The 23,716-nt window shown below is 43.5% G+C and overlaps 1 protein-coding gene across 1 annotated transcript in view; it reads right to left on the bottom strand.

Moving 5' to 3' along the window:
* Positions 1-23,716, bottom strand: part of GALNT9 (polypeptide N-acetylgalactosaminyltransferase 9) — a gene marked incomplete at both ends in the record, with an annotated part of 191,833 nt that overhangs the window by 36,841 nt on the left and 131,276 nt on the right. The window contains one exon of the mRNA XM_084217225.1: positions 21,523-21,640. Within this exon, the coding sequence (XP_084073351.1) occupies positions 21,523-21,640 (118 nt within the window). The remainder of the gene's footprint in view (positions 1-21,522; positions 21,641-23,716) is intronic.

The following is a 23,716-nucleotide window of genomic DNA, read 5'->3' as shown; positions in this document are numbered from 1 at the left end:
ATCAAAATAAATATGTCTTGGGCATTTGACAGGGCAAAGAGCCAAGATTGCAGGTTCATGGAATTTACTTTTTTTGTTTGTGAATTGTTTGTTAGTTTTCTTAAGCTTCTTTTGGAAAGGTTTAGTGGTATTTATCCCCTGCAAGCAAGTGGGCAGGGCTTACAAGAGAAGCTTTGTTCAGCAGGCTTTGGTGTCAGGGAGGCTTGCTGCCTTATTTGAGTACCTCTCCTTTGTGTAAGGGATTTGTTATTTGTTTGTTGTCAAGATGCCTCTGGGCTTTAGCCCCCACTCCTTATAAAGAGATTATTTTTCTATTATTTTTCATGCTGTTCCCCCTCAGCAGTTTCAGCTGCTGTAGCACTTGAGGATGTTCCAACAGGCAGACAGATAATGGAGGGACACTGAAAGAATTCAACATTGTGCCTCCAGATTTTCTTTCCTGACATCATTTTCCTTTGAAGTGGCTTCTCAGTCCCCAAACACTGACTCCTCTTTCCTTGTCCTGCTTGATCTCTACTTTAATAAAATTTTTTAAGTGCTGCAGCTTTACTTGTGTCCACGTGGCCCCATACTGCTATTACCAGACCCTGCAAAATAAAGAAGGATCAAGAAGCCAACCCCTCCTGGCAAGGCTGACCCTGGAAAATGAAAAGCCTCTTGGCATTTTGGTGGCAGTCATAAGGACTGCATTTTCTCCAGAACAGCTAATTTTCTTCTTGAGCCACTTACCTGGGAACTGACCCAGTTTCAGCACCCAATTCCTGTGTGGGATCACACAACCCTTTATAAAACCCAGTGTGTCTGGTCTTAAAAATGGGAGAGAGAGGTCACTCTGGACAGGAGGCTTAATTTGGAAATAAAACCCCAAGCCAGCAACATGGGAGATGCCATTAGGGTAATCTCAAGGCAAGAGTATGGGGAAGAACAGGCAGACAGGGGAAAAATTAATATTACAAGGTCCTATTTCACATCTCAGCAGGCACAAGGTATGAACTTGACAGGTTTGTCCTCTGAGCAGCTGAAGGAACGAATCCCATGCACAGAGCATGAGTTCCAATGGCATAAGGCATTTCCAAGCTGTCAAAAAAAACCCCAGCACTAAATTCAAGCTGTTCTGATTCACTGGTACATGACTATAGAAATAGTGAGTCTGGCACCCTTCAGCTTTCTTCAGGATTGCAGCTCTAAAAGGATGATGTCTGGAAAAACATCAACAGCTTTCAGCTTGCTAAGGCAGAAACATTTCACACAAGGCTTTTTAACACATTTGAGAAATAAATAAAATTTAAGTGCTACATGCCTCTGGATGCAGTACAGCTTCCTGGTTTATACCCTGAACTGGTGTGGACTGGCACCTCGTTATCAATTTCAAGGAAACCACACTCATCTGTCAGCTGAGGATTGGACATAACCCCTTTATCACTGGCCATAACCAAGCTTTAGGACAGCTCTCAGAAGTTAAAGGAAATGCAGTATCAGCAGGTTTACACAGGGCAGATAAATAAAAGCCTAAAGGAAGTGGTGGGTGATAACTGCACAAAGGGGTAGTTGAGGTGCATGAAAAAGAAACATTAGGTTGCTTCACAAAAAATCAGACAGTAACACTGCTCAAAAAGAAAGTTATCTTGAGATACTGCAGGAAATCTGGTGATGAATGTGCTGATAACTCAATCCTTAGCTTTGTGTCACCACTGTAAATCAGAGGCAATTTTTCAAAAGTCTGAATGTTGTTCTTTCTTAGTCCATCTTCAGCTCAGAGTTCTCAGCTCTAATGGCAAGACCAAAATTTATAGTCCAGAACTTTGAGCTGATTCTTGTGCTAGATGGGAGCATGTCTCCAAGAGGTTAGGCCAGCATATTTCTTACTCTTACAGGTGCTTAAAAGTTGTTAAGGAAGTCTGAGACTGACAAAAAGCAGATGAAGATATAGCCTAGAAATTTGGGAAAAGATGACAATCAAATTTTAAACACTTTCTAATCTTTGCCACGCAAATTCTTCCTTCTGGAAAGGTTCTCTTGTTTTTCACTACCAGACCAATATTTTAGAATCCTCAGATATTTGTTTTCATATCTATTATATATATTTATCCATGAACAAAAGTCACTGAGCCCAGGGCTCTCCCAGCAGCACAACACGTGGCCCTAGCAAAACAGAAAATGCACTTAAGGGCTCAGTGGTGCAGGACACAACATAAAACTTTTCCTTATGATCCAGACACTTCAGGGCTTTTCAACACCAAGATAATTAAGACTGGTGAATTGATAGATATTGAAGTGAATGTGAACAATCAAACAAACAGAGTGGGCTACTCTGAAATCTCTAATTGAGGTGGAAGTCTCTTTACGTGGCAGATCTGGGTTAGCAGTCGAAGGCAACTTTGCACACAGATGTTTCCTTCACACTTTGAATTGAGATTCACTCTTTCTGAATCAAATCAGCAAGACATTAGTTTCTTTGACATCTTCACTGAAAGGATGTGTCAAATTCTGAAAACACTTTGAAATTTGTCACAGACATGTAAGTGAGAGAAGTGGTTTAGTCTTCAGTGTTGACATGAATAAGTGGTTTAGTGGCACCCTTTTGAAACACTGCACGGTGAAATGCATTTATGTTGGCTGGAGGAGCAATCTAAAGCAATCTGAAACTGGAGTTGGTAAACACAGAGACAGCAGACAAGAAGGAAAACAGCCCCATGAAATGCTTGGAACAAAGGCAGAGAAAAGCCTTTGACACTCTGTCAACCTACTGCACCCATCTGTACAGCATTTTAAAAAACAAATAAAATTAAACCCCGTGGCTATGCAAACATGGCTCAGCACTGAGCAGATGTCCTGACAGCAGCTCACACACCTGACCAGACCAACTGGGCTGGAGATTCTGTCCACAGCAGCTCCTTACAAGGTATGTGTAAGATGTTACTGAAAACTTCACCTGCAAAGCAAGGTTAGGCTCTGATTAAGATCTCATCACTGAAGCCAAAGACATGGATCTGTTTAATAGATCCATTTTTAATAGGCTCATCAGCTGTACAACCACCTTCTCCCACTTGCACATGACAAGGAAGCATAAGACACCTGTGATAACCAGCTCTGTTCACATGTCTGAATCATTCCATTAGCTTTTTTCCCTTTGTGACAAAAGAACAGTGCAGATGACACAGCCCAGGCTGAGAAAATCCCTCCAGTGACTTCATGGATATCTCACTCTGGAAGAAGTGGTAGACTGAGCCCAAGGTTTGCATTGCAGCCTGATGCTGATACTTTAAGCAGCCTTTTCTAACTCACTCTTTGCCTTTCTAACCCTCTCTGAAGGGGCTGAGTTACAGCAACAAACGCTGCCACTGTGTGGTCAGTGATTTTTGGCATTCAGGTAAACACAACACACTTTCTGTTCTTTATTCCCTCCCCTCAAAGGGAGCAGCAAGTTGATTCTTCTTGTTCTAGTGACGACCTGGATGCAGGAACAAACTCAGGCTTAACGTGTGCATCTCCAACAGCAGCACATCCCACTATGCCTGTGAATGAACAGCCCCTAATGATCTGCACACAGCAGCAAAGATGAGAGACACACAGCTAGATGGGAATAAAGCAGAGAAAAGGGCTGAAAAAAAACCTGATTTTTTTTTCTTCTGTATCATAGGGATTATTGAAATGCACTTTTCAATAGAGAAAAAACAAATTACAGAATGAATCAATGTTTGAAATCTGTCCCATTTCAGAAGAGAAAAACAAATGCATATTTTAAAGTGCATTGATAATGTGTTCTTTCTTCTCATCAAATTGATTTGCACAGTATTAAATATCTCATTAAAATGCAACCACTGAATTGTTTCCCTGGAGGACAGGGAATCAGGCAGGACAGGAGGGCAGAACTGAAGCTCAAATAGCTACAGCACCACAGCTTCACATCTGGCTTTAATCCCAAACAGCTTTCAGGGTGTGAATCACTGAGATATTCTGTCCATGCAGAGCACAGCTAACATTTACCCCTCTGTGATAATTTCTCTTCTGGTCCAAGCCCACGAGGCCAAGAGACATAGTGCAATAAACAAATGTTAATGTGGCTCATTCTTGCCAGTTAATTAATAGTTCTTCTCCAAAACCATTTAGTAAATTATTTGGATGATGCATAGTGCTTTGAAGGCGTTTTGCAGTTACTAATAACCCCATTCTCCCTTCCTATTCCACAGCTGGTTTTATTAATGGAATCTTTTTATGGATGAGGGCTGATCTGCAAGAATATTCACAAAAATAACACCCAGAAATGTGTTCCACAGAGGTTGTTCTGAATGCCTAACCTCTGAGAGGCACAGCTGTTTCAGGAAGCCATCAGTCTGCTGGCTGAAGAGACTGATTGCCTCCAGGAGCTCAGAGCCTGACACTCCTGTGTGAGAAGGTGCTTGCTGTGACTTTTCTAACTTTCCAGGAGACACCAGAGTTCCTAACAAGGAAAAATTCACTTGCTCCATCTCTTATTGAACTCTACCAAGTCTAATGGGCTCTACTGATTCATTTTCACTTAATTGGCTCTAAGATGCTACCTCATTATTAGTTCAGCTGCGAGCATTCACACCATCTTGGAAAGGTAAATTGGACCTAAAACCGGGGAATTACTCCTTTAATTAGGTTGGATTGATCAGAAAGGCTACAAAGATCACCTGCATTAACTACAAATCAGCACATGGACCCTGCTTGGAGTCAGGGAGTGACAAATGACCACAGAAGCCCTGTCTTGGAGCACCCAGCAGTGTGAGACCAAGCTGGGGGATGTTCCAGTAAGGCCATCCATCCGAGGGGCCACAGACTGCAATCAGGCTCAGCTGAAATTTGTTATTGTAATGAACTGAACCTTCTCAAAGCAGCAGATGCCAGGAGGGAAGGATGTTATATGGATTTCCAATACCAGCCAAACAGCCTCAATCTTGGAGCCAAAATTCTGTCACTCTGATGCTCTGTGGAGTGTCTTGTTTATGGACTTTTATTACTTACTGGGCTTTGTAAACCACTCATTCCAGAGCTCCCCGTGCTATCAGCAACTTATCACCACTTGCCATCAGCTGTTGCATATTATGCACATTAGTAAAGTTCCCCACAGAAACACAGAACAACAGAAGCTGTTTGGTTTATTTTCCCCAGCAAGAAGGAAAATAAAAAAAATCAAGATTTCCACAGAAATAAGGTCCCGAATATATAAAAATTAATAACAAGGCACTAAATGTTTCTGTGCCAAATGAGAGAGTGGGCAATGAAAAGCTCTTCATTATGTTGGTGCCTGGCTAACCTAATACACATTCTGGGAGGGATTTTAAGAATTTCCTCGTGCTCCTGCGTGTCCTTTTGCAATGACATCAGTGTCACAGCTGCTCAGGTGATCTTAAGGATTCTCCCTTTTTAGCACCCAACCTCTGCCATCAGGCAGCTCTCAGTAAAAGCTGAACCACACAGTGGGGCCTGCAGAAGACACTGCTGCTGGGATGGTGCCAAAATGGATTTAAAGAAGATTCTTGTTGCTTTATTAATTTCAAGTTCCATTGCAAACCAGTCCTTAGTTACAATACAGATACCCCTGCTTGCAAAAGCTCATAAAGCAATCTTGGTTGCTTGCAAAACATCTGTACTCTGTGTGCTGTTATGGCTATAAATCTGTATTATGCTCCTCTGCTCACCAGTATTTATCTTTGTTGTTTAGTGCACCCCTGCACACTGGAGAATTCATTAGGAAAACGACAGAGTCATGCAGTGTGGCTATAAATTAGTGTGCTGCTGCCTGAAGAAATGCTATTGATTTTGCATGGTACTCCTGGATTTGCATGTTTGCAGCTGGCTTAACCATAATACCATCATGTGTTTCAAAAAATATCCTCAAGAGTTGAGTCTGCAGCCCAGCTCAAGGTAAATTCTGGCAGAATGTGAAGCCTTCACAGAATGCCAGGGAGGAAAAAGGCCTCAAACCCAATCAACTGAATGGCTTAGATTTAACCATGCATGAAAAATAAAAAAAGGGAATAAAAAGGACACTGCTACACCCAGGACAAAGAAGGAAGCCTCTGCAGGACTGCTGGAAAAGTGTTAACCAGGAGATGGAAGACAGGAAATTCCAAGGAGGAACATCTGCTTGCAAGCCTTGGTTTGTGCTCTCCATGTGCTGCAGCTGCCTTGGCATTTCCACCTGGGACAGGGCCACCCCTGTGTCCTGTTGTCCCTTGGCTACAAAAGCTGTGAGTTGGCTTTGAGTCTTTGGCAATCAATTATTGCAGGAGAGCCAATTGATCACAGATCATGATTAGCCAGATAATTTGCTTCATATTTCCATTAACGAGCCCAACAGGCATGATTAATTGCTGCAGGGGGTAGAATTTCAGCATGGCTAGTGGGGAACTTGCTTTGTAATATTGTGAATCCCATTACTGTTAATGGAAATTTAACAGCCAAATCCCCTGTGGATCACTTAGTAAAAATTACCCCTTAAGGTTAAAGGGGATTTCATTAATAGTATTCCAGGGTGCTCTGATTTAAAAGTACTGTGAGTCTTTAGTGTCACACAGAAATATGCATCCCACTGTTTTCTGCATATCCCTTGTTATTATATCTATCACTTTTCCCTTCTCAAATGGAATTTCAAAACACAGCTCAGCTTATTGAAATGTAAGGCACATTAAGGGTAAATTTCCTAAAAGTTATTCAAGGAGATTTATCTGCTAAATTCCCATTAATATTAATGGAATTGCCTAGACAGTACTCTGAAAATGAATCCCAACAGCAATTTATCAGTTCCCTTAGCTCTTGATGCCATCATACAGCAGAAGGTGCGCCACATTCCTGCCCAGATTTGGGCTGGAAATGTGGGTACCACGTTGTCACAGCTGATGACATCTAATGCTTCATCTGGCACTAGTCTGGGATGTAGACACTCTTATAAATGACTGTCTGGAGCCAACACACGGATGTCACTTCAACCTAGCAAAAGGATATGCAGAAAAGTGTTAGGCTGTCACTCCAGAGCGCTTTCCTGACTGTCAATCACCAAGAAACACCAGAGACAGAGTGCTCCCATTGTTGGGCAGTCAAGTTGACAGAGAGTTGAGTTCCCCTGAAACACAAGGCTGATGTTCTCCAGGAGCCAGAGCCCATTAAGGCAGACACCCAGAGGAGTCACCTCCTAAATACACATGAAACAAAAGCAGAACTGCAGACACTAGGCAGTGTGTCTCAGGCTGATGAAACCAATCCTTTACATTGGATTTGGCCATTTGAATGGCAGCAGTGTTGCAGGGTGTGCATGGGCTCACTTGTTTAACCTCCACCACGACCATTCAGTGAAAACACAACACAGCTGCCTGTGCACATCTGTTTGATAGGGTGTTCAAATCATGTGGCACTGAACATGCGCAGCAACTCCCTCCAGTAACATTTTACTGATGCAAACCAAGAGAAATCCACAGGTGATTGCTTAAAAAAAAAATAAAAATAAGTACTTTGATGTTTTGGTTCAAAGTGAGAGAAAAGACTGACTGGATCAAAATTCATAAGCTGGCACAGTTAGTGTCAGCCACAGCTTGATGCCACCACAGCCAAGTCATTGGCAAAACCCCTGACTAGTTTGGGAATACTCATGCACATAAGCTGAAACATCCAAATTAATCAACCAAAACAACCTGTCTATGATATCAAGCAGTTATTAGCCTTAAAACCATCCCTAAAACAATTTGGCAGCCCTGACCATGAAGAGGGATTCCCCCAGCCCACATTTCCAGGATTTAATGACACAAGGCACTGTAAGGATTTAAAATTTGTTTTCTGTTCCACTTCTACACCCCATGATTGTTTTTGTACTAAAACTGTGTCCATATTATGCAATCTGCTCCTTGTGCAGTGTGGGGCCTCAAGGTCTGTTTTCATCAAGTGGGAGAAAGGCAGCATTGGATTCTCATTAGCTTGAGATAATTCCGAGCTGCTCTGTCCAACTACCTGAGGGGAACGAGGGGATGAAAAGAAAGAAGGCAGCATCAAAAACAAGCAGCCACACAGAGAAAGAGAGACCAAAGGAGCAGAGGAGACAATCAGGCAAGAGATAGCAGAGGAATAAGGGATACAGCAGAGAAACCTCAGAACAGGATTCATTCTTGAGACCTTGAGGGTTTCAGAGACTTCTCCCTGTGCATCTGAGTCAGGCCCTCCTTTGACTCATTAATCAGATTCTATTTACTCATTAATCAGATTCTATTTACATTCACCTCTGTGCTCATTTCCTGAGGTCACTATTTCAAATTTTGCTTTCAAACATAACAAGCATAACACCTCTGCAAGTCTTTACCCCACTATCTTTCTACAGTCAGAGGGGATGTCAAAAGAAAGCTCTATGATCAACAAAGGTTAATCTCCCTACAAAACATAAGCCTCTTCTGCTTTTCCTCTGCATTAAATTCTGTTCAAACTACAACATTTCCTTTACATTCTCACTTCATGTCACAGACAGGACACCTGGTTACAATTACAATTAAAAAGGCAGCTATATTTTTCTACCCCAAGTAATAGGTTCTCCCCTTCTCATCTAGTTAGGCTTCTCCTATTAGGCAAGAAACTCCTCAAACCTCTAATGCTTCTCTTACTTTGAACATCCATTGTGAAAGACATTTATGAGCTTTCCTGGGAGTTGCTAAGGTGCTTAAGAGGTCTGGTGTCCACAGCAGCACTGAGCTCATAAGTCACTGGCACAGCTAGAGGAGAATGTGGAACATTAAGGCTTGGTGGAGCTGAGCCAGGAGAGGCGGAGGGAGGGAGAGGAGAGTGATGAAATAGAATGAGATACATTGGCAAGAGCAGGAGACAGAAGGTGGAGAAAAAGTCTAAAGACTTGCCAGAAAGAAAGGATTTAAGACTGGGAAAAAAAGCTGAACCAAGGTGGGAAAATGGTATGAATTTTCAACACAGCCCTTGGACAGCTCAGGATGATTTGGTCCTGGCCATTTGTCTCACACTCTTCAGTGCCTCATCTCCACCATCCCCACAAAACACTTCCTTTGTTGCCAGTTCCATGTGCAAAATGCAAAGGATATCCAAACCTCCAAGACTGCCTTAGAGAGGATTTAATGAGTGCTGCTTGCCTACCACACCTGCCTGCCAGGGCTGAGAACTGAGCAAAGTCAAACATGTACCTCCCTCTGCATCTCATTTCCATGGCTGCCAAGCTGGTGCCTGTCACACAACCAGCCTGGTTACATCCACACCTTCCTCAGCCCTGCTTTGGTTCTGTATGCTGAAACATTGCCAGGCAGAGCTGACAGCAGATCTGTGTTTAGCCCAGAGACTGTTGTGAAAGCACCTAGGGATAAATAGGGATGTGGCTGACAGTCAGCCCTCCACCTCTAGATTCTAGAAAAAAACGTCATTGCCCCACAAGGTATGCAGAATGACAAAACTTTGTGTAAAGATCTAAAAAAGCCACCTTAATAAGTGTGAGAATTTGCTATATTTTCATGTAGAAACTGCCTTTGACATCTGACATGACAGGAAACGTTGCTCCAGTAAGATGGACAACAGGGCTATGCCTAATTAAAACAGGCAGAGGGAATGGAAAGGATGAGAAAGTAAGTTATAGCACACTGACACATCACTGCATCTTCCTGAAGAGATACTGAATAGGGATTAATGAGGAAAGAGAAAAATGAACCACATTTCCCTCAGCAACTATTTTTGCTGTGCTTCCAGCTGGAGACAGCCACGAGTAACCTGTACAAATGAAAGCACCTACAAAGCTACAGGGCACACCATGACACCAGCCTGGGTCTGAATCCCTTTCCAAAACCCCTTCCCACTTCTGCTGCAGCCCAGGGAACACCTCAGCACAACCCCAGAAGCAAAACACATTGACCCTCAAGCTCAAAAATGGCCTAGGGAGGAGATGGGAAGGAGGAGGCAAGCTAAAGGAGGAAAGGTAATGGACTGATTCAGTTTATGCTAGGTCTGGCTTAACACTGAGGGCTTGGCTCCATGATCCATTATCCACAACCCCATCCCCTGCAGGGGTGGGCCAGGTTCATTTCAGGCAGCTGGTACTACCAGAGATCATTTCCAAACTGACTTTACCAAACCTCCACCTCTCCTCTCAGGAGGTTCTTGGCAAAGCTTGGTTTGACACAGAATCAGAGCCACGTCCCAGTCTGCTGCCCTGCCCCCAGATGAGAAAAATAACAGATATTCTGAGTGGAAACAGGGAAGCACTTTTGTAGGAAGGCAAAAAACATCCTTAATAATCTCTGCAGCCTTTTTGACTGAAGATCGTTCGACTCTTATGAGCAAATCCCTCCACATTTCATTTGGCATGTGTTCAAGACGCCCCAGCTCTAGCAATACTAATGCTTCTCTCTTATCTGTTTACTTCAACAGCATTTTTTTCTGCAGTTCCTAAGTCTGGCACAATACTTCCCTGGCCCTCAAAATATAATCTTCATTCTCCTCCCTATCGCTTTGTAAACATTTATTTTTTTTTCCTCTAATACCAGTAATCAGAAAAGCACACATTTTGAGGCTTGGAGACACCTGCCTGCATTGGCTAATCTTCCCAGAGCTCCTCTATGATTCTCAAAATCCTCCTTGCTAGGCAATTTGCTTCTTCCCACTCAGCACCACGGCTGACCCTTCTTTCTGTCATCCACCCATTTTCTGTTCTTAATTCCATCCTTAGCCCTGTGTGTGCAGGACATCACCCATCTGGTGAAGATCTTGTAACCAAGATAATCACCTTATTTTTATATTAAAAAAGACATTTCTGTACAAGTAAAAATCCCTTTTAGTAACTCCTTCCATTCTAACACTACACACGTATTGAAGTTCATCAGAGCACCCAAACATTTTGGCACATAAACAACAGATTTGTAATAGTCTCTTTTAGACTATACATATGTTATTGATTATGTGTATTAAAGGGACAATTTATGTACAAAACTGGTGGCTGTATATTTATAGTTAAGACAATGGAGCTATGCAGAACATTCACAATGAAAATTTAAAATCCACTGAATTTAGACTCTGCTCTGCTTTCATTTTGTAAAATCGATTGAGGCAAACCCAAAGTTTCTCTAATTCTCTTGCTACAAAATATAGCACATCCATACCTTTCTGCTTTTGGAGAGAAAAATGCTTCTGCATTTGAAATTGTGCATTTCAGATTAACTGTACTATGAAGTTCAGTGTCTCAGCATAAATCCAAGTATTTCACAGAAGCCCTTGTGAGGAAGAATGGCCCACAATGAGCACTAGTCCGTGATCTCTACTTACATATAAATATGTATACACAGACTTATTTACACAAACACACAGATGAGTTATCAAGATGGGGAGACAGAATGTGTGCATGGTGCTGCAGAAGGAGGGCATGCTTAATTAAAGGATATTAGTAAAAGAACAAGTTGAAATGTCTGTGATGAAGTCTGGCTTTGTGACGTGTCTGATGTTGGAGAGGATTACGATATTTGATTTTTGATTTGAGAAAACTGAAAGTTATTGGTTGGATATATGAAATAGGAGCAAAAAACCCCCACCCTATCCTCAAATTCTTTTCACATGCTCACTTAGCAATCAACAAAAGAGAAAAACCTCTTATTAAAAATAAAATTAACTAGTGATCGGCATTGCTAAAATTTACGCATAAGAGGGAAATTAAGCACCCCAGTTACATTTTACAGGAAATCCTAGAGAAAGAAAACATGTACTCTGTGTCATGTGAATTTCTCCAACTAACAGCATTGGTTTCCAAGTAAAAAGACCCTGCAAAGCCAAGATCTGACACGCAGAATTCAGCTGTGGCTTGACAGTGTTCAGCACAGTACGACAACACACCCAGAGACACTTCCAATGCCTTCTACTTCTGTTTCACTGTAGTTGGAGACCTGCTGGCTATTTGGGACCCAGAAGGAGGCCTGAGCCCAGGCCACTTTTGCAGCCCTGGAAGGCTGGGGAGGGCAGTGGGTGGGACAGGCTCCGGAGCTCTCTCGCTTCGCAGGGCACAGCAACCCAAACTCCTCCTGACAAAGGAAATCAATACCGCAGCCGGAGACGTGCCCTGGCTTGGCACAGAACCTCAAATGAACAAAAGGCCTCCTCCTGCCTGAAGATCACCCCTGAGCGCTGTATCAAAGCTCACCTCATTTAATGCAAGCATCTGCAGAGGGTATTTTCCCCTCCAGGCCTTCCACGTCCTTCCCTAACATTTACTGCTTGAGATCAGTAGTCCATACGATTTATCGCACCTGTCAAGGCTAATTTATTCATGCGATCTGGCACTAATCAAAAAGACTGAGATCGATGTGCCAGCAAACCCTGACATTTATTCATATTTTAAAGTCCTGTTTGACCTTGAACTGCAGCTAACTGGAGCCGAGCTGCCAGCCCGTCCCCGAGGCTCGGGCGGATCGGCGCCTCTCGGCTCCAGGCGCGGGGTCAGGGCGGCAGAGCTGGGCCAGCAGCAGGACAGGCTGAGCCTCAGACAGAGGGCAGGGACACAGCACCAGGCACAGCTCAGTGCTCACACACCCACCAGCCCGCCCAGCAGGGCGGCTGATGATTCAGGATTTCAGATTTTGTGTTTTTCAAATCCTACACTGCGTCAGTGCCTGGCTCGGAACTCCGTGGAAAGTGGAGTTAAGCGTCCTCACATTTTAGTTTGGCAAAACAACCCCTCTGTGGTCCAAGGACACCTGGCAGCCTCATGGCCCTGAAAAGTATGGGCAAAAGTGAATTGGGGAAGGAGCAAACTGGGGGAATATGACTTCATTAGCTGAAGCTGTAATTGGAGGATTAATTCCTTATATGCAAATCACACTTATATCTCTCTGAAAAACTTGTGACCATTGTCCATCTTGGGCGTCGCCTCTGCAAGGCTTTTGGCTGCCCAGAGTGTATCTATTGAAGGCCTGTGATAAAAACACACTTTTTCCTCCTAACTCTGTCTAGCCTCTGTTCTAGACAGAACAGATTGAGGCTGCACATTCCTGCAGCACAAGGGTTCAGGAGCCAGGGGATTTCTTGATGAGGGATGAGAAGGGTGAGGGAAGGGAGTGAAGCAGGAATATGATGTGTGTGTGTGCACAGGCAGGATGCTCCACGCTGTCCTCAGCTGCCAGCCTGGCCCCAAGGGCTCTTCTGGGCAAGGGGAGGGGAGGCAGAGACAGAAAATGTCACCACCTCTCCTCCCTGGGGGATCAGGGACAGTGGTGGTGAGCTGGCCACTGAAGATAGATCAGAAACTCTGCAAGCCACCAGGAACCTGCCAGCACAACGTGGCAACGCCAGCTGGAAGCAGGAATAGGAAAAGCAGATCTCAAGAGGATTTTTGAGTGTGTTTTGCACCCAGAGCTTAGGACTCACTCATTCCTTCTGAAATCCATCACCCTTGTCCTTTCTTCACTCAATCAGGCCCTAAAGGAACACAGGAATTTCAAGTGCAGTTCTTATAATGTATGCAGGTTCTGTAACCTCCAGTGATCATTTAAGGCTTTGAATTCAGACCAATTAGTAGAGAAATACAATAAAGTTTGTTTTAAATAGTTTCAGCCTGGCTCTGCCATCAGATGACTCTCAGACATCCCATGGGGACAGCTTTGGAGCCTTCTGCCTCACTTTCCCCTTGGTTAAATGAAACCAAACTCATTTACCTGCTTCCTCAGAGCATGCCAGGAATTACAGACAAGACCTGCCCTGAGGTTATTGAATCTTTTGCTTTTCTTCTGATAGGAAGGTATTTGTGCAAATGACATTCTCTGAGAGACACAGAGGAAATCTGTGGCATTTTAGGTAGAAATATGCAGCTACAGTTTTACTAAAACACGTGAATAAATTATTTTATCACAGTCAAAACACTTGACTATGTGATATGCAGTTGCACCCAAAACAGATTTTGCAAATGGATTTTGTTGCTTCTCTGGGTTCTCCTTGGCTGCATTTCTCATGCTATAAATTCTGTATGTCATATTAAATATGATTTTTCAGTGAGATCTGCTTTTTCTAAGCCTAGAGTACAAATAGAAATGACACTTATGTCACTTTGTGTTTGTTTTCCCTCTCTTTTAAATAGCTAACACCTTTCCATTATGTTGAAAGAAAGCTACCAATGGAAAGCAATTGGCATTTTGACCAATGCTTTTGTGCACGTTAAATATATGTCTAACACTGCCATGAAATCTAATTTGATATTCATGGAAGAGAAACAATGACATATGAGGCTGCAGAGGGAATTTATCTATGTGAATCTAGACTGGCTGCAGCATGCCAGCAGTGAAAATACACACAGAGCTGGGTTACAATAAACATGCTAATAAAACATTCCAGCCAACCTGCTTCCCCATTTTTCCTGTGTAGAAAACAAAATTTAAGAGCATCTTGAAATTTTGTGGCTAGAAGTATTTTAATGATTTTTTTTGGGGTTTTTTTCTGTCTGTGCTTGGCCAGATAAGGATCTGGTTCCCTGTTCTGGCTCCTCTAAGAGGAGGTGCCAGGTCTCACTCCTCTGGGAGCTCTTTGAGGGGAAGCACCAGCTCACCTCTCACTGCTGGCTAATCTGCTGCTGCCTTCTACACAAAATGCTCTTTCAAGTACAGTGTTCAGCTGCCTTTTTTTCATGTGTTACACACAATGCAGATAATGATAAATTTGGCACCAAGGAGTGGACCTTTATCCAACAACACAGCTACATGAATTAATCCTTCCCTGCTTTCCCTGCTCCTCAGCTCAGAGGTACCTGTCACACAGGTCAGCTCAACATGCTCTGCCTTATTCAGGTGACACTAGTGCAAGGATAATTATTAGTCAGTTAGAGATTTCTTTAGCAGACCAAAAATGGTACAGCGAGAAAATGTCACATCACCTTGCAAAGCCTTCCAGGCAGAATTAAAACAGAGCCAAGCAAACCTTGGCCCCACAACTCTTAACCCTCCAAACCTGCAATCTCACAGTTCAGCTCTGTTACCCTTGTGCTCCCAAGACAAAAACAGTTCCACTTGCCAGTGGTGATGGCTTACATGTTTAACATCATGAATAATGGTGACCTGAACACTCCTGCAAGGGGAGCACCTCAGCTGTGCATTTCAACACCTCCAGCCCATCTCCAGACCCACACTCAGCCTGCAGGAGCTCAGCCCCAGGCTGAAAAGCACTTTCCCACTGAGGTCACCAGCCTGGTCACTGGCCAGGGGAGCAGAGCAGTCTGGGCTGTGACCCACACATCCCCTGCCTGCTCCTCCAGAACTTACCCAGGCTGCTGGGCTGGGGATGAGCACACAGGACACTGCTCTGACCCAAATCTGTGCTCCAGCTGCAGAAATCTGGGCTGGAAGGACTCCTCCCATCTTGAGAACTCTTTATATTTCCTAGAGATTCCTGATTAAACCTCTCATCCCCTAAAAAATGACAACCAGCTGGGGAGCTACTCAAAAAGTCAATTAGGAGAGGGGCATCCCTCACTCTGGGAACAGCTGGTATCCTGGATCACTTTCACATCTTGCTTTCCTTTTGTGTGGAAAAAGGATGCTTTCCACAGAACTGGTTTTTCATTTTTTTAAGGGTTCTGAGAAAGATTCAAAATGGTTCTAGAAAAACTCACAGAAATCTTTTGCCAGGTGTGCTGGGACAGTTGGGCACCTCTGGCTACAAAACAGCCCAAGCCAAGCTCTCAGTAATCAGCACCAAAATTTAGAGTTCTGCAGACCATTTGGAGTTCTGGACGAGCTGTTATTTTGCAACAGGAAATATGTTGTATCAGAAAGTTTCTGAACAGCTGTAGCTCATCTCTAGTGTTTGGTTCAGACTCATCATTAGGCAAGTGAAACCTTTTTCAATCTCTATTAACACTCTCCTCTTCATTTCCCACCCCCCCATCCAGTTCACACTTGCCTCTGAAGAGGAACACTGTTAGACTGAGATCAAACCTGCAGGAAAAGTGCTGAGAAGAAAGTGGCAAAGACTGAGGAAGCTTTTTTTTTGTTTCCCTCAGTTCTTTTGCTGTTGATCTCTTTCTGAAATTTCCAGCCCTGTGCTTTGATAACCTCCTGGTACATGAAAGAGTTTGTAACATGAAATGTTACACTCGATGGAGCATGATGTGATACAGGAGCCAAATGGCCAGATGCTCTTTTCTGAGCCATTTCCAATGCTCCCACTTTCGAGAGGGTTTTTAAGGGTGCTCACAAGCTCCAGCCCTGTACTGTGCTGGCAATTTCCTGCTACAGCACCACTGTGCCATGTTCTGATGAAACCATTGTTAAAGTCATCCTTATTTCATTAAAAAGAAAAATAATGAAGAAAATAAGAAAGAAAATAAAAGAGGACAGTATGGTTCAAAGAAATTGCAGACAGGTAGGGATTTGAGTTCTGTCCCCAAAACCAGGATCATACATCCCATTAAAAGTACAATTAAGACTATATTAATAATCTGGTCAGAGAAAAACCCAAGAACTCTTGAACTAATCAGAAGAGGCCCAGGGCCAGGTTTTAGCTGTTTGGCTCTGCTTTACACTGCTTGCACATCCTGTTCTTTCATGTACATGTACATGTTTCTTTCATGTACCCTGTACAGAGGAAACCCTCTGCTCTGAAGTGTGGCTGAGGTCAGGCATTGGAGCCCTGTCCCAGTGCTGGTTATCACTGCAGTCAGCCCGTCCTCACCTGCTTTCCCACCTTCTCCCTGGCTGTTTTGGGTGGGGATGTGGCCTCAGGGCTGGGATCAATCCCTGGCAGTGCTGACAGCCCCCTCCCAGCTGTGAGCACAGACATTGCCCTCTGCAGCCCCTGGAGCTGGCCACTGCACACTTTGGCCATGGGCAGCCACCAGGGCTGACTCTGGGTGGTTTTTGGTGACTCTGGGTGGGTTTGGACTCTCCAGGGCTCAGCAGGCTGGGGTTTCACACCTGCAGGGGCTCCTTCCCTTGCCACAGAGTCTGTCCCCATTTTCAGACAGAACTGGGACTGCTGGACACAAACTCCAAGACTGATCCCACCTGCCTGACCCTGTGCAGCTCCAGTGGAATCAGGAGATGCTGAACCTTGGGTGTGCTGAGGGCCTGGCTCATCACTTCTGCACACCAGCACAGACCCAGCTGCTCCAGCTCCTGCTCTGAAAGAGGGGAGGGAGCAGGGAATCCATGGAATCCAGGCAGCACGCTTCAATCCTTTCATCGCTTCTTCATGCTTGGCTCCACAAGCTCAGCATTCCTTTACCTTAGGAAGTACCTAAGAAACTGCTAAACTAAACTGGAGATGGAAAAAGGGGACACCTTTACTCACACATTTTATCTGGAGGGTGAGACCTGGGAGATTTATCAGAGATCTTTGCAGCCTAAGCACTGGGGCAACTTCCAATAACAGCAGATGACATCACTTGCCAGGATTTTGCTTAGGCAGTATAGAACTGCTCAGAAACATTTTAATAGCATTTAACTTCATGCTGAAAATGCTGATTTACTGTACTCCAGTGTGAATAGGCATGTCTAAGGACAGAGCACACTACTTTTCCAGATGTCAGCAACTGTGGGGTTTTGTTAACATAGTTCAAGTGATTAAATGTCTTTGAACTAAAAGGCTTTAAGACTTTTAAATCAAAACTGAATTAATTTATACTAAAAATTACGGCTTGGGAAAGGTCCAAATAAAAATGAAGCATTTTCAGATTCACCATAATAAGGCACTTTGGTTAACCTCTGTTTTTGTACAATTTTCACTTGTATTTTACCACAGCACATGTGAAAAAATGCTGGAATTTCGAGTAACTCACCAGAACGGAGTTTCTATTTAGCTCTAAGACTAGGGACTGGCCTCATGAATCACACAGAGCAAAAAGCATTGTCCAGAATTCAGAATTAAAGTTTGCTATACATAAACCTTGTGACATTTTTATTACAGCACACCAGTCTGGAATCTGCATTTAAAACACTGACTGCTCAAAGGAATCTAAATCTCTTTAGCTAAAGGTAATAAAATGAGGTCAAAAATTCACTACTCAACAATCCACCATTAGCATTTCTGCTCAGAAAAAATGTAGTTCATCTATTTTTAAAGAAAGTAAAGGCTGGCCAGAGTTACCTGGGACAGACCTGCTGATGTGACTCAGTGCTACCAACATCAGAGCAGCCTGGTGCTGGCCATAGAAGGAAAGGAGTTTTACTTGCAGTTATCAACGTGACAAGATATTTTTTAAACTTTAATTTGTTTGGATTCTTAATGGTGGAAGCAGAACTTAATTTCTGCTGCAGCATCCTTTAAAATAAATGCTTGATCTCTTTCCACCCACCATTACAGCTGATGGGCACAAAGTAAAAGGAACAGCAATTCATTCACCTTATCACTGGAGCACCAGAGGAAGAGAGGGATCCTTAGTGCAATGATTAATGACTCACTATAAAAAGATGCATCATAAACTGCTTGTATTAGGTTAAATCATAAACTAGGCTTTTAATGTTTATATGATCCCTTTCTAAATAATTGAGTGTGTCTGTGGCTCCCACTAGGAATGGAACTCACATTTTGCTTGCAAAGCATGCAGCTTCTTACAGGGTCATAATTTGGCACCCTCACTTAAAGGGATCCCTGTCTGCCTCCACATTCAAGCGCTGCTTGAATTCTTCTTCCTTTTGGGACATCTCTCTGTACTTACTACAGGTCAGAGGGACCATTTGATGTTCAGGAGCAGCAAAGATGATCTACCCTGAATTTAGAGTGTCTCATGAAGGGCAGCTCATCCACAGAGGAGTCAGCCAAGACTGGATGCTGTAATTTCCTGTGTTTAGGTGCTAATAATAACTCCCATCAGCTTCAGTAGCTGGTTGGAGAACAGAGAACAGCACCATTTGTCCTGAGAGTCCCCCAGTTTATCCACCTTGTGGTGATGGTGAAACTGCCACCTTTAAAAAATACAGTGCAAGGTGACATTATGTAAGTGTCCATCCATTTCCTTACTTCACAAGCCTGCAAATGTGTCCATTTCCCCTTTATTTCCCAGAACAGCTGGTGCTTTTTCTCAACCAAACCAGAATTTCCCTCTCTTGGCAAACAGACATTGGCTTCAGTGTAAAGTCACCCCATCAGGAGAATGTTGCAGCTCTAACCACCATTATTTACTCAAAAAATAATAGGAGTTTAACAAAGAGCTGCAGACCCCTAAATCCATTCAATAGACATAGCAGGCAACCCCAGCCTGTGGCTGCACTGCTTATTCATACTCAATACAGAAAATCTCTTAGGTTAATTATTTAAATATTCCCATCTATGGAGTTTTGAAAAGTGCAAAGCCAACAGTGGAATAGCCAAGGTCATGATTTTTTAATACACAATAGATTTAATGGGAATTAGCTGGGTTATCAAACAGTATCCTCCCAAATCAGCTCATTAGTTTCACTGAGTTTCCCTATTTCACTTTATTAAAACAATTTAAGCAAGAGTTCACTAGATGCAATGTAATCTATTTCAGACACTCCAAGCCTAATCCCTGTTCTCTTAGCAGTTACATGATAACAGATTTCAAAAAAGTAGAAAAGGATTATTGTTACAGAATAGGGACTGTTTTCAGCCAAGCATGGGCTTTCCCTACATCTTATTATTTATTATTACATTAATTTTTGTTCTTTACTTATTCATTCATGTATTCCTTCCTTTTTCTGTCTTTCATTGCTTCTCACAAGCAGTCCCACACGGTCAACAGCATCCCTCTGTGCCTCTGTGCAGGTGGGGGAGGCACCAAATATCCCAGCACCAAATATCCCTGCACCAGGCCTTAGGAAAGAAGTGATTTTTTTGCCATTTTCTTGGAGGTTCTGGAGTTAAAAAAACCCAACTTGGTAAATTCACAGTGGTTTTATAAATAGCCTAGAGAGAAGGGAGAAGGTTCCTGTGCATTTTCACACTGTTAGTTTCTGACAGCTCTGAAAGACTCACAGGAGGGGATCACACATAGGATTTGCAAATTAGGAGGCAGACACTGTATATTACTTACCAGGCTGGAAACACAGAGTAACAGACCTGTGCTATGGACACACAGCTTATTTCACAACAAAATCATACTCTTGTACTTTCATAAAACCTTTCCCAAACAGCAGGGTTAGCTTTTCTTATAGAGCAAAAAAAAAGCCCCCAACCAAAACCCCTAAAACCCAAAGGAAAAAGGGCTGTTCCTAGATCCAAGCTTTCTGCAGGCTTTAACAGGTTCCCTATCCCTGAAAACCCATCCTCACTCACCTCAAATCCTTGTCTCTTCAAGCAAGTGCCATTTCATAATCCTATTAAAACCTTTGCCTCTGTTTACCTGGAGCTCTAATCGTACTCAGCAAGTTCTCCTGGCCTAAGGAAGAGCGACAGCTTTCAGATTTCTTAGGAGCCTTATTCATCAACCACGCCAGAGTTTTGCCAGAGTGTTCAATCTATTCTGGGAGCAGCCATGTGGAAAAAGCTTCAAACAGCTCAAAGCCCTGCTCAATGATAAAGGAAAGCTCACACAATCCTGGTAATAGCCTGACCCTCTTAAGGAAAATTGGATGATTTGTGGTAGCAGTTTTTCTGTCCCCTATGTGAATTCTGAACCTTAAAGCATAAGCAGTGTATTCACACAGTCCCATTACAAACCCCATCCCTCTTGCCATGCTGGAATTACAAATACACACCCATATGTGAAAATAAACTCCTGCTGCAGTGACCTTCCTCCTCAGTCCAATGGTGGGAAGGAGTTTGTAGCCATTTTAGAAAAAAGAAGAGCCAGATAAAGAATGGACTAATTTGATGTTCAGTGTTTCACCATGAGCAGAATATATGCTTTAATGAGCACGTTACGTGCACCAGGGACATGTTACTGGGAAGAAGGGGATAAAGAGTAAAGGGAAAATAATTAAACAGTCAGCTTTATAATGAGGAAACTCTCTTCATGCAACATTAGGTGGCCTAATTTTCAAATGCTAAGCAGAGACATGTTCCTTGGGCTTCAGGAGGACTTGCTGGCAAGCACCACCTTGAAACCAAGGGCAAGGGATCACAGGTCTCAAACCTCCTTTAGACAGATATTCCAAATCATCTGTCCACACTTCACACTGACCTGTCCAACAGGATTGAATACCTGCACCCTGCATTCTTACTGCACAAGGAGGATCCTTAGAGTTGTAAAATATTACAAGTGATTTCTGCCAGCCTGGCCTTAGTTTTCTGTAGGTGGTGCATCTGTCAGAGCACAAATGTACAACCTCAGCCAAGGGCAACGAGCACATGGAGACTCAGAGTGGCTGTTTGCACCAGGAAAGATTCTGGGAAAGGGGAAAACCTTTCTCACTGCTTCAGGCACTGACAGGATGAAGCAATAAAGCATATTCCCGACTGTTATCAGTTCTCTCAAGGCCCACAAGGCCAGGAACATTCATTTGCTGGCACTGTCACTTCCAGACAGTGCTGCAGCATCCCCTACTCCAGCACAACAGCAGATCAGCCAGCCAGCAGCTCTGCTGGGCCACCAGCTCCCCAGCACCCTTGGCACATGCACAAAGTCTCTTTGTTACTCACTCTCATGCCTAACTCGATGTTTTCTCCTCCATAGACCTCCATGCCAGGGTCCAGCAGGCCAATCTCACCAAAATATTCTCTGTCCACCACAAAAGAGCATCCAATCATGGCTGGTGTCCTGCACAGAGAGAGCAAAGCAAAAGATTGAGCTGTTGATTAGCTCTTACAGACCCCAGCTCATAACAAATGTACACAGATTGAACAGTTCTCAGTCTTCAAGTTTGCATTCTAAATTTACCTATTAGCATCAATCACGTGGCACTTCATGTGTGCAAGAAATTCCAGTACTCCTCTGTTTGTGCTGTAATTTCTGAAGACTTTCTGTTGAATCATTCTCTAGTCAGAAGTGGTCTCAAAGCTCTAAAAAAAAACCACACAGGGCCTTGGATCCTCCTGGCTGGGCACTTCCATCCTCTGCTGATGCATATATTTATACACCAGGATCTTTGCATTTATAAATTCAAGTTATTTGATAAAATGCATCTCCCTGATTGCATTTCCCAGAGCCAAGCCTGGAAACAGATTTGCCTAAAAAAGCTGAGAGCTCTCCTGTACCCAGGATGAGGCATATCCTATATACATCTTGATTTCACATCTTGTACCACTGAAAAGCATATCTTAGGCTAACAAGGAATAAATTTGGTTTGGAACTAAAATGAAAGATGGATACAACCAAGGTAAGGAAATTCAGTACCTTTGCACTGAAATAAGCCTTGGAGGGAATATTTCAGGTATATTTTTAAGTTTTACCCATGATAAAAAGAGGGAAGGAGATGGGGGAAGAAACACACACCGCTTTCTTCATTTTCCTTTTCATACATTCAAAACTAAACACAGGCTTCACTGAATCAAGGCACCACTGCTTTGCAAAACTGAAATGCTAGTTTGGGCTTAGACTCATTCTTTTTCCAGCCTGGCTCCCCCACAGAAATCCTCTGGAGGCAGCTCCTTACAGCAGCAGGATGCTCCCATGAGGAGCATCCTCCCTTTCTGATGAGGAATGGCGCTGCCAGGCTTGGCAGACTGCTCTCAGGTGCTGGAATCTCCCTCTCTGGGGGTTGGATTGCTGCAGCTGTAGGCTCTGTCCATTAAGAGTTGTTAATTGAAGAGGGGTGGGAAATACATTTTAGATGCAACTGCATAATCATCACTCAGAAACAAACGCCTCTGAGTCTTTGCAACTCCCTCTCTCCCTTCTAGGGTTTATTTCTCCTCATTATATATATTCAAATATAGGCTTCACAAGCTTTCACAGCCTTTTCAGAAAAAAAATAGTTTTCAGGAGTGAGCAACAGCAGAACAATAACAGAAAGAACCACATCCAGATTTTAGAATTTTATACTGGGCTACAGTGTCACACTGACATAACACAAACAATTCTCAAAAAACGGGCTTGAATTGAGCTCCAGGGCCCCACCTGGCATTAGAACTGGGTTTTCCCAGTACCTGAAATACTCCAGTACACCCACCACTTCTAGTGCAGTGCAGCAGACTTATCCTGAAAGCTGGGAATGGCCATGTGAGCAAAAGCAGCTGTGTTAGCACCTCTTACCCCCTGCTCAATGCCCAAGGGGCAGCCCAGGAGAAGGGAGTGCCCCCAGCACTTCACAGCTTCAGAGCATCACGTATTCACCTCCTTTTCCCTCCATCATGCACTCTCTAGTAAAACAGAGACACTTCTAGAAGGGGAAAGCAGCAATTAGAAGTGTACTCTTTTTTACCAACACCTCAAAGGCGCTGTGAAACTCAATTGATCTGTGGAATATTCTTTGACACAATGGAGGATGTTATAAGGATTAATTATAATCAACAGGAGCACTCAAAGGATAATGTGGGAAACACAGCAAAAATGGGTTTTGCAGCTAAAAGCTTAAAATGCAGCCTGGAGTTGTATTGATTCTGCAGAGTCAGTTTGGGGGAATTACCTGACAGCACTGCTGGAGCAAGGGAGACACCAGAGGAGCATTTCTCTGGGTGATGCCCTGGGGAAGGGGACAAGCACAGAGAGGTTTCTGGGGGTGAAATCTCCCTCCCTGCAGCAGGAGGAGAGGCCCTGTGTGGGGAGGGCAGTGCCTGCCCTGGGATGGGGCACCCTGGGCAGGGAAAAAAGGCTGCAGGTCTGGGTCAGGACTGGGTTGTCAGTGAGATCCCCAGGTAAAATTCCAGCAGGTGCTGACACCCATTTCTCCAGCCA

Source organism: Fringilla coelebs (assembly GCF_963513975.1).
Source record: "Fringilla coelebs genome assembly, chromosome: 17".
NCBI classification, from domain to species: domain Eukaryota; kingdom Metazoa; phylum Chordata; class Aves; order Passeriformes; family Fringillidae; genus Fringilla; species Fringilla coelebs.
This window is presented reverse-complemented; position numbering and strand designations above follow the sequence as displayed.